This window comes from Capricornis sumatraensis, chromosome 2 (genome assembly GCF_032405125.1).
Source record: "Capricornis sumatraensis isolate serow.1 chromosome 2, serow.2, whole genome shotgun sequence".
Classification (NCBI taxonomy): domain Eukaryota; kingdom Metazoa; phylum Chordata; class Mammalia; order Artiodactyla; family Bovidae; genus Capricornis; species Capricornis sumatraensis.
Window position 1 is genome coordinate 11,173,229 of NC_091070.1, and position 16,393 is coordinate 11,189,621.

At 40.5% G+C, this 16,393-nt stretch overlaps 1 protein-coding gene and 1 non-coding gene across 2 annotated transcripts; one reads left to right on the plus strand and one right to left on the minus strand.

The window, feature by feature from the left end:
* Positions 1-258: 258 nt before the first annotated feature.
* On the minus strand, positions 259-924 carry LOC138074393 (transmembrane protein 126A). Its single transcript, XM_068966524.1, has one exon. The coding sequence runs from the start codon at positions 850-852 to the stop codon at positions 259-261; it is 594 nt and encodes a 197-aa protein (XP_068822625.1). The 5' UTR covers positions 853-924.
* An 8,323-nt stretch (positions 925-9,247) lies between these two features.
* TRNAQ-UUG (transfer RNA glutamine (anticodon UUG)) lies at positions 9,248-9,319 on the plus strand. The gene has a single exon. It is a non-coding gene; the product is annotated as a tRNA-Gln (tRNA).
* The last annotated feature ends 7,074 nt before the right edge of the window (positions 9,320-16,393 follow it).

Consider the following 16,393-nt stretch of genomic DNA (forward strand, 5'->3'; position numbering starts at 1 on the left):
GGAAGTTGACAGATGATTTCATTATTTTCCTCTTTTCTTGTGTCTGCTAGGTGAGCATCATTTTTCTAAGGTTTTTGTTTGTTTGTTTTTGAAGACTACTGTTTTAATATATTTTCCCTTTGGTTTATTTATAGTGGCAGTGCTGTCCTTAACTTAATGGCTATCTTTTTTTTTTTTAATGTACAAGTCTCTGTTTATTCATAATCAGATGTAGGTTATTTTTATAGTTTTGTTTTTGTGTACAGATTTGCTTAACAATCACTCAATTTCTAGGCCAGGTTCTGGTAACTGAAGAGCTTTTATAAGTAGTTTATATTGTCTAGACCCGAGGTATGCAGCAAACCCAGTCTGGAGCAAAATGGGAAATAACATCTTTCTAAAGACAGGCTTAGAAATCCTAATCCAGTAATTTAAGATGTTTCCTTTCTCTGGTAGCAGGGCTGAATTATACCTAGCAGCTAGGCCACCATTCACAGGGATAGCCAAGAAAACAGGGTACAGGCCACCAAAAACAAGACCAACCAATCCGCCTCGTGTTACGGTGCATGTTTCACAATGCAGATCACCTGTATTCAAAGGTAAACTTACAAAACCTTTGTAAGATACATTTGCTGTCAAAAATGGGCTCACTGCCATTGGTAAGCCAGCAGCTATACGAGCCTGTGTCACATGTAAGATGCGTCGAAAAAGGCTATTTGCTATTAGGCCACAGAGAGCAGCATTAAGCCCAACATAAGTTGATCCATTTTCAAGCAGATTCCTTTCTGCTTCTGGGAGTTGGTTAATTTTTCTGGCTATGATATCAATTAAGTTCTCCTTGATGATAGTACCATCTGGTTCATGATTTTCCATCTTGAGCCTTACGCGCTCCTCCGTGCAGCCGCGGCCTCCGCGGCTCTTCCCTGGCCCCGCGAGGGCTCATGCCACGCTCCGCTCGAGTCGCCCGGACGCGGCCATTTTGGGCGCCCTAATGGCTATCTTTTATGTAACCATAGAGTCATAGGTGCTGAGCTCTGGTTGGAAACCAGCTGTTCAGAAAGACCACTGTACATTTTCCTAAACCAACTGTTATTTTTCTATGTTCCTTGAAGTCCATGAAAAGTGCTTTTATTTTGGTCCTTCTTTCCAGCCACTTATGTGGATGGGGATCTCTCACTGTTTTAAACTTTTGAATTTAACTCTTTACTGATGCATTTTAAAATATGTTAAAAAGTGCTTGCATCTTGATCCTCCTCTCAAGTGTGTTTTCACTGCTTCCTGGCATATCTCACACTTTTCCTTTTGGCTGTATAACTGATTTTTGAGTATACTGTTGTATGAATGGAGGAGATAACTCTTAATATTTCATTGGGCTCCTTATCTCTTTCCCTGTACTTTGTGTTCATTTTCCTAATTCCCTAACTTATAGTATGTTTCTTTCAAAGAGCATGTCATCCTAATACTATTTAAAAGGGTATTTTTAAAATAGTGTGCCCCCCATATTTACATACTGTTCTAAATTTACAGCAGTTTCCTAGAGACAGAGCCCATATCTTTTTCCAATCTTTTTTTATTTTTTCACCCCAGAAAGAAGAGAGGGACTATATAATTCCAATTTTTTGTCTTTGATCAGTTACAATTAAATTCACACTTGTGGGCCTTTCAATTTAGATTTCAGGTCCTTTTGACTTCTTGGGCTGATGGGGAAGTTCCTCCCTGGGAACTTCCCCTTGGAATCTGGGTACCATGTCTTCCTCTTCATATTAAGATTTGTTGTTGTATTAAAACAGCATCCATTTATTTTTCTTCTCTCAGAGCTAGGCTTTTAGCCATTGATATTTATAACTATTTCTTTTGTAATGCATGTTTCTGTTTATACTTATTACATTGTAATTACTCTGTGAAGACTTTTCTTGAATATTTTCTCCCTGTCTCATTTGAGTCATCTTTCTGCATTGTCTATTTGTCTCAGGTTGAGTTGCTCCTGTACCAACACTAGTCCTTCCATTCACTTATTCCACAGATATTTATTGAATGCCTACTATATCCTCGACTGGAGAAGGAAATGGCAACCCACTCCAATATTCTTGTCTGGTAAGTCCCATGGACAGAGGAGCCTGGCAGGTTCCAGTCCATAGGGTCACAAAGAGTTGGACACGACTGAGCTACTAACACTATATCCTTGACACTAATCAAGGATTTGGAGACACAAGGGCACAGATGGCAGGCAGGGTCTCTGCTCTTATGGGGTTTTCATTTTAGTGTGGAAATCAAATGAATAATATGATTTCAAATAATGATATATGCTGTGAAGAAAATAAGGTAGCCTAATGAGGTAGAGAGCTAGGTTTAGTTGAGTAGGTAAGCTCTTCTTTTTGGAATTCTCATTCTTAATAGGATGATCAAGGCTCCTCTAGAAGGTGACTTTGAGCTGAGAAGAGAATGACATAAGAACTGGGAAAAGAGAATTCCAGGCAGAGGGAACGGCAAGACTAAAGTCCTTGAGGTGAGAAAGAGCTGTTTAAGGAATATAGAGAAGGCCACTTTGGCTGCAGCTGAGCTAAAGAAGATAAGGTGGATAGGAGCCGATGGTGGAGAAGTAGACTAAGGCCAGGGCACCCAGGACGCTGCCGTCCACCTTACTGGAGGCCCCTGTGGAGTTACTTACAGAAGGTGGCTTACAGAAGACTTGGTACTGATTTTGAATTTTATTCTAAAGGTCAGAGGAGCCCACCAGGTGATTTTAAGCCAGAAAAGGAGAAGATCTATGTTTAAGAGATGACTTTGGCTGATGTGTTGAGAATAAACTGTGAGGGGAAACATTGGAAGCAAGGAGATCAGTTGGAGGCTACTCTTTTTAGTTAGAAAGATGTTTTGTTTTGTTTAATCCAAGTTACTCAGACTGACTTACAAAAGGACATGTTTCATTTCATATATAAAAAGTCCAGGAGCAGGGTGGCCTCCAGGATTGGTTGTTTCAGCAACTCCATGATGTCATCAAGGAGACCTCTCTGCCACCCCTGGATCTTGTGTTATTCTTATGCTAGTCACAAAATAGTTGCTATAACTCTGAGAGTGATGCCCCCAAATCACCAAATCCAGAGGTAGGAGAGAAGTTATTGTATCATGTGGCAATCTCTTAGCAAGTGTCCTCGCTTCTAAATATGCCCCATATCTGTTTCTAAAAATTTACTTAATGTATTTGTTTGGGTGCGGCAGGCCTTAGCTGCAAGCCTGCAGGATTTTTAGTTGTGGCATGAGAACTCTTAGTTGCAGCCTGTGGGATCTAGCTCCCTGACCAGGGATGGGACCCGAGTCCCCTGCGTTGGGAGCATGGAGTCTTAGCCACTGGACCAGCAGGGAAGTCCCTGCCCTAATACCTCTTTGTCCAGGATTGGTTACTCCTGACCCCATCACTGACAGAAGGTATAAATTTATTAGTATTTACTTGAGTGAATACTTTGGGGATGGAGTGGATAATAGAGAGTCAGCTCCTATTGCTCTAGTCCAGATAGAGATAAATATTGAATGGTTAGCCTGCTGTGTGTGGGCTTCCCCGGTGGCTCAGCAGTAAAAAAGAATCCTCCTGCAATGCAAAAGACACAGGTTCGATCCCTGAGTCCAGAAGATCCCCTGGAGAAGGAAATTGCAACCCACACCAGTATTCTTTCCTGGGAAATCCTATAGACAAAGGAGACTGGCAGGCTACAGACCATGGGCTTGCAAAGAGTTGGATACGACGTAGGAACCAAACAACAACCACAACAAGCCTACCATGTGTACAGGGCAGGACCTCACACAGAAGTAATAAACCAAACCCAAACAAAGTAATCTTCCTTCTTTGGACACTTCAAAAACACTCCAGAAAATTTATTTTTCCGAATTGTGATGTGCTTTAGCCCATAACATAAGAAAAAGATATTCAACTAACTTTTCAAGTTTGCTTATAAAGAGAGGGAAAATTTGCCTGTCTCTCATATAACAGGTAATATTCTGGAAAGTTTACAATGAGAACTGGGTTATACTTCACAAATATCTTACAAAATAAGTATTTCTAGATCCTTTATGCAAAACAAAAGACTTGGCCTAATTAAATTGATGAAAGTCACACAATAATTTTTGCCATTCTCCAAAGTCCATGCATATTCTATCATTTTAAGAATAAAATAAAATTATATGTATGGCTACAGTTGAATCTGCACATGTGAGCACTTTTAAAGGATTCTGAATCAATAGCTTGTCTAGATCTTGATAGCTGAATCTCATTTTTAGCTTCCAAGGGCTCACAGGCAATATGAAAAGCAATAATCTTCAAATTTGAACAAATAAAGATCAAAAGTGATAGATCACCTAGAAGCAGACTCCAGAGCCATGTCTCTTTCTATTTGACAACTCACATGTAATAAAGACAGTGCCTAATTATTCTAAAAGTACTTCAGGAGGGTTTTTCTGTGGATGTTGAGATGCTCATGTTTCTGGAAATGGGTATTATGGAAGCAAAGTTGACAAAAATACAGACTCTTTCCACCTGAAGACAAGTTATTTATTCCACTCAGTTTGGAGTTTTTGTCTTTGGGTTTTTAACCTTTGACTCAGTGTCTACTCTGCACAGATATTGACCAAACCATAGCTGCTGGGATGTGAAATTAGATGATTTAAAGATTCACTTCTGATTCCCAGGAATGCTTCAGGGCATGCTGTGATGTGCTTTAGGGCATAAAATGATCTCAGGCTGAGGCTAAGGGGGAAAAAAGTCTCTGCCGTAACAATAAATATTGCATGGTGGCTAGGTGGTTAGAAAATAATGTCCTTTAACGTTTTCTGAGACGCCAGCTATACTTTTCATCAAATCAAGTTATAAGGCAGGAAAGTAAACTATATCAACTCTTGGCTTATTACACATTGGAAGCTCCCTGCGTTATTCAGTATGTTTTAAATTGTTCTCATCAGTTCAAAGATGAAATTCACTTTTTTTTTTGTTTTGTTTTCCTAAACTAGTTTCAGATCAATGCATAGAGCTAAAAATAAATACAAAACCTCTGGGAGAGTTTTGGTACACCCAGATTTTAATTTGTCCATGGTAATGAGGGGAAAAGGAGATGGTAACTCCTGAATGTCCAGTTCTAAAGAATGGAGTATTAGTGTAGGAAACCAGATAATCCTACCAGGGCTTTGATTGATCTGTCATTTGCATAATCAGGAGTAAAGGACAATCTTAGAGTATAGTCTCCCAAATAACTTTTATCTGTGTTACCAGAAAACAATGAAACACTGACTCAGTGCTTCCTGAACGTGTTCCTTTCTACCCTCTGGCAGAGCTTCTAATAAGCCAACTGATCAGAAAACAGTGGAGGAAAGTAGGCAGAAAGAGAAACAAGGAATCTGGGTTAATTTCCAAACTGAATAATCAGCTTCCTACTAAAAAAGAGAATTGGCAAGGCTGTATGGAAGGTTCCATGATTCCTTCGTTCTCATTGTGGCCGCAGTATGTGAGCTGGCAAGAGAGACCTGCAAATACTATGGATAAACCTAATCATTTCTCAAAGGCTCCCATTTAACTCACTATAATTTAAGATTACACAGCCCTACTTGCCCTGCATACATCCTCCTCTGTGTTGAGTCTACAACTTGCTTGAGAACCTAACATTAATAGCCTTGAATGGTGTGTTAACGTGGGGGGATTTGTAGTTGGTGATACACTTGGGAATTTGCAAGTTTGGCCTGGGAAAAAGAAATCTGTCCTCCCTCTCAGAATCTTGGAAAAACTTGGCCCCTATCCCAGTGGCTCATATTCCCTGATTCCCTACTCCAGCCATCTTTTTATGATTAAAAAAAAAAAAAAAAAAAAAGATCCTGCTTAATTGTGTCACTCCAGGTTGGTGGAGAACAAAGATCTGGGTGGGGCTAGTGGGTTTGTGACCAGCACAGCCTAGCTACTGCCCAGCAGAGCAGAAATTATTCAAATCCTTAGAAAGCCTGCATGCTCTATTAACACACTGATTTTACATGTAAGGAAATGAAACTCAGAGTGTTTAAATGACTTATCCAACTTCACACAGTGCTGGAGTCAGGATTTAGACACACACATTGGTCTGATGCTGAAGCTCATGCTGTCTCCAGCATATCATGCTATCTCCCAAACGTATACAAAGGGAAGGGTAAGCACAAACAGGTCAAGTGGGAAATTGTCTCTAAGTAAAAAGGTCTTTGACATGTAATATGCATTTAATAAATGTTTTCATTTCCTTGAATGAAAAAGTAAATTAATTAGCAAGTGATTTTTAGATTTTTTTTCCTTCATTCTTGCTTAAATTAAAAAAAAAGAGTATTCATTATTTTTGCAATTCCTAAAAAGAAGGAAGTGAGAGAAAACAGACTTGCTTGCCCTTTTCCACAGATGTAGAAAGTAGTTCCAGAAATTAAAAATACCTGCATAAAATTTTTGGATGAGGAATGTTCTTTAGAGTTCAAGTCATCAATTTTAGCACTGGATCAGTTATTGTTGGTTTAGCGGATTCAGTTCTCAGAATGGTGAGTGTCATAAAGTGACCATGTAGTCTCCTTCCCTTGACTTTCCATCTGTGAGCAGATTTTAATCTCTATCATCTACCCAGGAGAATGAGATGTTCTAGTGAGTACAGAAATATAAAGTACTCTCAGTCTGGATAAAAGGCCTTGGGATTAGAGAAAAGTGTTAAGTCAAGTTGCAAGCCAGGACACATTCAACAATTACTTGATTTATAGTCCACAAGGATTTGAACACATAATAGAGAAGTAAAGAAAGGAAAGAAGTGATTGCCAATGTGTATCCACAGACTTTCCTGTATCATAATTGCATGAGAAGAATTAAGAATTAAGACAAAGTCCGCCTTTGTGTCCCTAATGTGAGATGGAGAGCCATGTCTAATCTCTGGATCTCAAGCATAAAGTAAGAGATATATAGAGATTCTTGATATTCAGAAAATAGAATTCTGGAAAGCAAATCTCCTCTCCCTATGATTTCTAAATTTAGAGATATGTCATCATGGAGAATACTGGGAACAGAAGTTTAACAAATTACACAGATGACTTAGGACAAAAATGCTCAACCCTACACTGTACTATCAATTGCATGAAAGAGCAGTTCTGTTTTCTAGAGCAGTACTGTTCAGTTGAACTTTCTGTGATGATGGGAATGTTCTATTCTGAACCATCCAAAACAGAAGCCACTAGCTGTGAATCAGCAATTGAACTGTGGCGTGTGACTGAGGACCTAAAATACTGATCTTATTTAATTTTAGTTAATTTGTATGCAAATTTCAAGAGCCACATGTTGCTAGTGGCCTAGGTATAGACAACTTGTACCAGAAGTTTCTATTTCATTGCCTCTGGACTAAGCAGCATTAATTCCAATGGCTATGCTGGCTTGTTGAACTCAGGAGGGTCTGAAGGGCCCTCTTGGAAATCAGACTTCAGTGGGAGAAGACTTTTCCCCCATTATTCCATGACTCTAGAAGATCTTAAGACAGGGCATCATCTCACAATAGGGTTTCCCTAGTGGCTCAGATGGTAAAGAGTTTGCCTTCAATTCAAGAGGCCCAAGTTCAATCTCTGGGTTGGGAAGATCCCCTGGACAAGGAAATGGCAACCCACTCCAGTATTCTTGCCTGGAGAATCCCTTGGATGAAGAGCCTGGTAGGCTACAACCCATGGAGTCACAAAAGTTGGACATGACTGAGCAACCGACACTTTGTCATAAGGAAGCCGAAGACTCCTTCGAGCAATTGTTGGCTTCTTCACTGAGTGGCTAATTCTCTTAGTGAGTGAGTGTAAGTCGCTTAGTCAGGTCTGACTCTTCACAACCCCATGGACTGTAGCCTACCAGGCTCCTCTGTCCATGGGATTCTCTAGGGAAGAATAACTGGAATGGATTGCCATTTCCTTCTCCAGGGGATCTTCCTGACCTAGGGATGGAACCCCCAGGTCTCCTGTATTGTAGGGAGATTCTTTACTGTCTGAGCTACCAGGGAAGTCCACTTTTCTGAAGATGATGCCAAGAGACAGACTGACATAAGACTACTCAAGAACGCTTATTCCATGTGAATCCTTCTGTGTGCATCAGTATCCATACACACATTTATTCATGCAAAAAATATTGAGTGTCTATCATGGGCCAGACACTGTTCTCATGAGGGTAATTTTCTCTCACTACTATATGGACCCCATATGCACATTAGAGAGCAGCAAGGCATGGAGGAAGGAGCTCTGGAATCAGACCAACCTGAAATAGCACTGATTCCTAGAGCAGAGTTTGGCAACAATTTTATTGTAAAGGGCCACATAATAAATGTTTTAGGCTTTGTGAACCACAAAATTTCTTTCACATCTATTCAACTCTACAGTTGTGTCAAATAAACCATGAAAAATACATAACCGTACGAGCTTGGCTGTGTTCCCAATAAAACTTTATTTATGGGGCTGAAATTGGAATTTCATCTATTTTTCCTGTATAATAAAATATTTAGATCTTTTTTCAGTCATGAAAAGGTAAAAATGATTTCTTACCTTATGGGCCATATATAGACAGGTGGCCAGAATATGTTTGGCCCATGGGCTAACATAGCTTGCCAGTCCCTGGCCTAGAACATAATAAATGAGAAAATGTCTATGGTATAATGCAACTAAAAACTCTTTATGAACATTTTAGTATTTCTAGAACATCACTTGACTGTTTATGTGGAGTCTTACGTTGATTTTCTTTTATTTGGATTTTTAGGATTTTTCTACGTTTTAGTCATTAGAGTTAAGATGAATATCCTTGTTCATAATGACTTTACTGTGGATTATTACACAAGTTGAAGGTGTAAATATTTTAAGATTTTTGTTATGTTATTGCCAGTTCGTTTTCTAACAGTTTGTAGAAACTATGACCTGCAATAGCCCTGACTAGTCTTTTTCAAATTTCCTATAATTTAGTCTTTTTGTAGGTAGCTCTGTAGCTTCATTACCTAGGGTCTTAATTCTATATTTTAGAAAGTCCTTCAAACGTACTCTAAAGACAAGTAGACTGAAATATCCTGGCTAAAATTTTCCCAAGCAACCGAAAAAGAGGTTAACATTTATTGAATGAAAAAACTACTAGGAATCTGGGTTACTGGCTGGGTTAGAAAAATATGACAGTGTATTAAGGGTGAGAGACATAGGACTTTCCTAACGTCAAAGATGGGTAAGAAAGTAATATGCATACCATAACAGTCATCTATTGTTTAAAATGCAGAATTCAGGGGATTCCCTGGAGGTCCAGGGGTTAGGACTTGGAACTTTGACTGCCATGGCCCAGGTTCAATCCCTGGCTGGGGAACTAAGATCCGAAAGCTGCCTGGCATGGCCAAAAACAACAACAAAAACAAACAAATGAACAAAGTGAACATTTCATTTTAACTGTGTCCCTATAGAGCTGCCTGTTCTGAAGCTTTAATATAAATGAAATCATATAATATATAGTCTTTTGTGACTGTAATGTGACTTTGTGTGACGATCTAATGTTTTTGAGGGTCATCCATGTTGTAGTATGTATTACTGGTTCATTCTTTTTCATTGCTGAATAGTATTCCACTGTGCAGATGTAACACATTTTGTTTATGCATTCATCAGTTGATGAGCATCTGGGTTATTTCTACTTTTAGGTTATTTTGAATGCTGCTGTTAATATTCATGTACAAGTTCTTGTGTTGACACAAAGTTTCCGTTTCCCTTGGATATAACTAGGAACGACATTTTTGGATCATATGATGACTCTTCCCTGGTCATCAGATGGGCTTCCCTGGTGGCTGAGATGGTAAAGAGTCTGCTTGCAGTGGGATATACCTGAGTTTGATCCCTGGGTCAGGAAGATCTCCTGGAGAAGGGAATGGCAACCCACTCCAGTACTTTTGCCTGGAGAATCCTGCAGACAGAGGAGCCTGGTGGGCTACAAGTCCATGGGGTTACAGAGAGTCAGACATGACTGAATCTAAGTCCATATATGACGACTCTATGCTCAACATCTTAGGAGCTCTCAGGTGGTTTTCTGAAGTGGCTACGCTGTTTTATATTTCTAGCGGCAATATATGAGGACTTTTATTTTTTCACGTCCTCACCGTCACTTGTCTGGCTTTTAAAATGTTATTCATCCTTGTGGACGTGAAGTGGTCTCACATCATGATTTTGATTTGTGTTTCCCACCCCACTCCAGTACTCTTACCTGGAAAATCCCATGGATGGAGGAGCCTGGTAGGCTGCAGTCCATGGGGTCGCTAAGAGTTGGACACGACTGAGCCACTTCCCTTTCACTTTTCACTTTCATGCATTGGAGAAGGAAATGGCAACCCACTCCAGTGTTCTTGCCTGGAGAATCCCAGGGATGGCGGAGCCTGGTGGACTGCCGTCTATGGGGTCGCACAGAGTCAGACACGATTGAAGCGACTTAGCAGCAGCAGCAGCATGACTATGATGCTCAGCATCTTTTTATGTGCTTATTGGCCATTTGAATAGCTTATTTGGACAGCTCTTCATATTCTCAGCCTATGGGCTAAGATTTTTAAATTGGGTTATTTAACTTTTTATTGTTGAATTCTAAGAGGTTATCTTTATATCTTCTAGATGAAAGTCCTTTGTAATATATATGACTTGCAAGTACTTCCCCCAATTCTGTGGGTTTACTTTCTTGATAGTGTCCTTTGAAAGTGCAACAGGTTTTGACTGTGACGTCCAATTTATCTGATTTTTCTTTTGCTGCTTGTGCTGTTAAAAAGTGTTATCTAGTAAATTGTTGCTAAGTCAGATCATACACATGTATTCCTTTGTTTTCTTCTAAGAGTTTTATAGTTTTCTATAACTTATTTTAGGTTGTCTTTTCCATTTAGGTCTGTGATCCACTTTGAGCTAATTGTTATACATGATAACAGGCAGGCATTCAAGGAGGGCATGGCAACTCACTCCAGTATCCTTGCCCGGAGAATTCCATGGACAGAGGACCCTGGCAGGCTACAGTTCACAGGGTCAAACAGAGTCAGACACTACTGAAGCAACTTAGCACGCACACCCGAGGTAGGCATTCAACCTCATTCTTTTGTATGCAGATATCCAGTCATCCCAGAACCATTTGTCAGAAAGACTATTCTAAGAATTGTTTTGGAATTTTGGTTGAAAATCATATGACCATAAATGTAAAGTTTTATTTATAAGTGAAAGTGAAGTCGCTCAGTCGTGTCCGACTCTTTGTGACCCCGTGGACTGTAGCCCACCATGCTCCTCTGTCCGTGGGATTTTCCAGGCAAGAGTACTGGAGTGGGGTGCCATTTCCTTCTCCAGAGGATCTTCCCGACCCAGGGATCGAACCCAGGTCTTCTGCATTGTAAGCAAGACGCTTTACTGTCTGAGCCACCAGGGAAGTCCTTAGAATGAATTTATTCCATTGATTTATTTGTCTTTCCTTGTGTCAGTACCACTTTGTCCTGATTACTGTAGTTTTTAAAATTCTTTTTAAATTGGAGGAGAATTGCTTTACAAACTTGTGTTGGTTTTCACTGTACAACAATGTGAATCAGCCATAAGAATACATCTATTTCCTTACTGTAGATGTTTAACATTTTGTAATTGGGAAGTTTTGTTTTTCTTTCTCAAGAATGTTTTGGCTGTCCTATCTCATCATTTTCATACAAGTTTTAGTATCAGCTTGTAAACTTCTGCAAAGAACTCAGCCAGGATATTGATATAGTTTGTAGGGAACTTGTAGATCATTTTGGGGGAAAATCTTAATAAAATTAAATCTTTTGATCTATGAGCATGGGATGTCTTTCTGTTTATTTGGATTTTCTTTAATTTCTTTCAACAATGTTTTGTACTTTACAATGTACAAGTTTTGCATTTTTGATTAAGTTTATTTCTTCATGTTTTAAAATGCAGCCACTATTGCAGTGTAAAAAGCCAAAAGAGGGAAATGGTGAATGGCCTGGCTTCTACACCTAAACTCCCCCATAAGGTGATTCATTTCTTCTCCTCTGACGAGAAAAATGAAAGTTGAGGGAGGCAGGATGGGACAAGAACTGGAAGTGTTATTCAACACATTTCTTTCCTAGGACTAAGAAGTTCCTTTCAGGTGACATGACCAGAGGAAAATAGGGATTCTTGCTAGCAGAGAACCCGATGATTGACTAGATATGACAGTTGAGGAGAAGAAAGTAGCAAGAATAATTCCACAGTTTCTTGTGAGAGCAATTGAATATACTGTACTGCTATTAGATGGGGAAATGTTCTATAGAACCATTTTTGGGAAAATATAGTGAGATTGGTTTGAGCAAGTTACCTTTAAGATGCCTTTGAAATGTGTGAACAAGGATGAATAAATAATTAAGAGTTTAGAAATGGACTTCATAGAAGGCTAGCAGCAAAGTTAACTTGGCCTAATTAGCATATTAATGATAAATTAAAATGTGCAGAGCAGCTGGAATCATCTAGGGAGAATTTATAGTTTTACATGAGAAGAGAGTCTAGAACTAAGTTTTGGGAAATTTCATCATTTACTGGTGGGGTAGAGCAGGATGAGCTGGGAAAGCTGAGAAAAGGTAGAGGTAGCAATTATGGGAGGAAACGAGATTGCTGTGTCCTGAAGTCAAGAGTAGAAAATGTCTCCAGCAGGAAGGGAGTGTGTCAGATACCAGGGAGACATCGGGAGAACAGAGCTTGCCTGAGTGCTCACTCATGTCTGACTCTTTAGATACCCCTTGGACTGTAGCCCCCAGGCTCCTCTGTCTGTGGGATTTTTCCAGGCAAGAATACTGGAGTTGGGTGCCATTTTATTCCTCCAAAGGATCTTCCCAACCCAGGGATCAAACCCACATCTGCATCTCCCACATTGGCATACAGATTCTTTACCACTGAGTCCCTGGGAAGCCCTGAAACAGAGCTCGACCAATTAAATTTGAGGACATCAAGGTCTTTGGCGACCTTCACAAGAACTGTTTCAGGGGATTGTGGTAGGATAGAAAACAAGATTCTGAGGATCTAGCTGGTGGGGGGAATATAGTTGAAGAATTTTTTTTTTTTAATGAGAAGAGAAATTTAAGAATGTTTGATGGCAAAGAGGCCACAGCTGCTGCTAAGTCACTTCAGTCGTGTCTGGCTTTGTGCGACCCCATAGACGGCAGCCCACCAGGCTCCCCTGTTCCTGGGATTCTCCAGGCAAGAACACTGGAGTGGGTTGTCATTTCCTTCTCCAATGCATGAAAGTGAAAAGTCAAAGTGAAGTCACTCAGTCATGTCTGACCCTCAGCGACCCCATGGACTGCAGCCCTCCAGGGTCCTCCGTCCATGCGATTTTCCAGGCAAGAGTACTGGAGTGGGTTGCCATTGCCTTCTCCAGAGGCCACAGAGAGTAAGTCAAACATATCTCAATAAAAATTTATAAATAAAAGGGAAAAACCAATTAAGATGGTAAAAATGTGTATAGTAGGTTTCAAAGACTTGGTATAAAATATAACATTACTCATCTATTATGCTAATTTTATGTTGAAATAGTATTTTAAATATATTGGGTTATTAAAATAAAGAGATCACAGAGAAAGCAGGATGAAGATGAATTAATGAGTTGGGACAATCCATAGAATGCTTCCATCATAGCTCAGGTGGTAAAGAACCTGCCTGCAGTGCAGAAGACCTGGGTTCAAATCCTGAGTCAGGAAGATTCCCTGGAGAAGGAAATGGCAACCCACTCCAGTTTCTTGGCTGGAGAATCCCATGGACAGGAGAGCCAGGCAGGCTATAGTCCATGGGGTCACAAGAGTCAGACACAACTTAATGACTAAACCAACCAACCAGTTCATAGGATTAGGTTCTTAGAAAGGCAGATTCTTAGAGGATCCATAGTACACATCGAGTGATTATCCTCTGAAATAAAGAGATCATTCATTCCTTATTGTGGAAGGATACAAGATACATTGATGTTTATATCTTTTAGGTTTGTGAAGATTTGCTGTTTTCTGTTGTGTTTTTTCCTTACAGGAAAGGAATGGGTAAGTAGGGGAGGATGGGTATTTAAGGAGAGTTGAGAGTTGATCATGGGGCTTCCCAGGTGGCGCTAATGGTAAAGAACCTGCCTGCCAATGCAGGAGACATAAGAGACGTGGGAAATACAGATTCAATCCCTGGGTCAGAAAGATCCCCTGGAGGAGGGCATGGCAACCCGCTCCAGGATTCTTGCCTGGAGGATCCCATGGACAGAGGAGCCTGGCGGGCTGCACACCAGAGGGTTGCAAAGAATTGAACACGACTGATGTGACTTGGCACGCATGCACGAGAGTTGAGCACACTGTGCTGTGGGACCATGACAAGTGGAAGAGTGTGTCAACAAAAGAGATATTGTCATGTTGCTAGATGGCATTGAGGGCTTGATGTTTGGATGTGCTGCTGCTGCTGCTAAGTCACTTCAGTCATGTTCGACTCTGTGTGACCCCATAGATGGCAGCCCACCAGGCTCCCCCATCTCTGGGATTCTCCAGGCAAGATCACTGGAGTGGGTTGCCATTTCCTTCTCCAATGCATGAAAGTGAAAAGTCAAAGTGAAGTCGCTCAGTCGTGTCCAACTCTTTGCGACCCCATGAACTGCAGCCTACCAGGCTCCTCCATACATGGGATTTTCAGGAGGAGCTAGTTTTTTTTTTTTTTTTAATTATTTGTTTATTTTTGGCTTCCTGGGTCTTCGTTGCTGCATGCAGACTTTATCCAGTTGCAGCGAGTGGGGGCTACTCTCTCATTGTGGTGCATCAGCTGCTCCCTGCTGTGACTTTTCCGGTTGTGCAACACAGGCTCTCGACATCTGGGCTTCAGCACTTGCAGCACAGGCTCAGAAGTTGCATTGCTTGTGCTTAGTTGCTCAGTGGCAGGTGGGATATTTGTTCCCTGACCAGGGATCGAGCCCGTGTCCCCTGCACTGGCAAGCAGACTCTTAACCACTAGACCACCAGGGAAGTTCCAGGAGGGGCTCCTAATGAGGGAGACATAACCATGTGATGTGATGGAACCTGAAAGCCAATGACTGGGGCAATAGATAGACCTAAGCTGAGGAGGTGGTGGGTTTAGCCTAAGGTCACTTCCAACTTTCTTGTTTCCAACAGAGGCTGAAATTAGAGAAGGACTTGATGGCTCTGAGTGACAATAGCCAAATGCTTGTCTTTATTCTCCCACAAAACTAGACAGCATTTACAGTTCTGTTCTGTTATAAAGGAAGCGCCAAGGCCAGCTTTGTAGAACAAGGATTCCTACCTAGGTTTCCTTCTCCAGCTGCCGGGTGCTAACAGCTTAGAGTATTTTATTACAGTCATATGATTAGTAGCTACAATTCAGAGCAAGACTCCAGACAAGAATCTGTGTCATCCAATTAGAAAAGGTCATTGCACTAATCCTGAGCTGGAATGAGGGTAGAGAGAGATGTAACTGGCAAGGCTAATTTTGTCATGTGGCATGCAAGGGCAAGTGGCAAGCTAATGGTCTCCTACTTTTCTAAGCTAGGAGCCCAGAGTCCTTGGCTGTGATCGGATGTAGGAGAAGAAAATATTTATACTCCCAAGTACCACGAGGTCACCTGTCTTTTAGAGAAAGCTCTCAAGCTTTTCCCAGTCATGAAGAACTCCAGAATGCCATGCAGCCTGGGTACATTACCCTCCTCATCTCCCGGGGAGACTTTGTATCTGTGCCTCGACAACCTCACACGTCCCCTGTGAATCAGATTGCAGCTGGGTCATTCATCACGTTATGTGCGGAGAAATGTAAAAGAAATGGGAGTTGCCTGAAATGAACAAAGTAAAGCAGGGATTGTTGATTGTGGAGGCAAACTGCTAACTTTCAGGTAATACCTATGTGGTGAAGACCATTGTCACAGGATTAAAATATCAGATGTGTTTCTCTCTGGATGTGTTTTTTTTTTTTTAAATTAGTTGTCTCCAAGTAAGAAAACATGATTAGTGACACAGTATAAATCAGCACTTTTTGTGGAAGATCATAATGTTTTTAATTAATGTTAATCTCCCATGGTTCTTAAATGTCCAGTATTTAGATGTGACTCAATCTCCTTTTTGATTAGGAAGTTTGGAAACATTTTACTTTTGAGTGATTGGCTCCTGGTGATAATGGTTGAAAGTATTATTCTTGGTCATGATAATAATAGTGGTAATAAAATAATTATTATAGCTACCATTTATTACTTATGCTGTGCCAGGCACTCTGCCAAACATTTTGCAAGTATTGTATTATTTAAGCCAAACAACAACCTTATAAGTTGGTACTATTATTTTATAGTATTTATTTTACAGGAGTCTGTTTAACCAAGGAAGCTGGTTGCTTCTTTAATATCAGGGCTGGAACACAGCAGAGTATATCTGTCTCTGGAAGCTATGCTCTG

Bases quoted from the DNA above. Each gene is read 5' to 3' on its own strand.
- LOC138074393 (XM_068966524.1), bottom strand. From the start codon at position 852: ATGGAAAATCATGAACCAGATGGTACTATCATCAAGGAGAACTTAATT.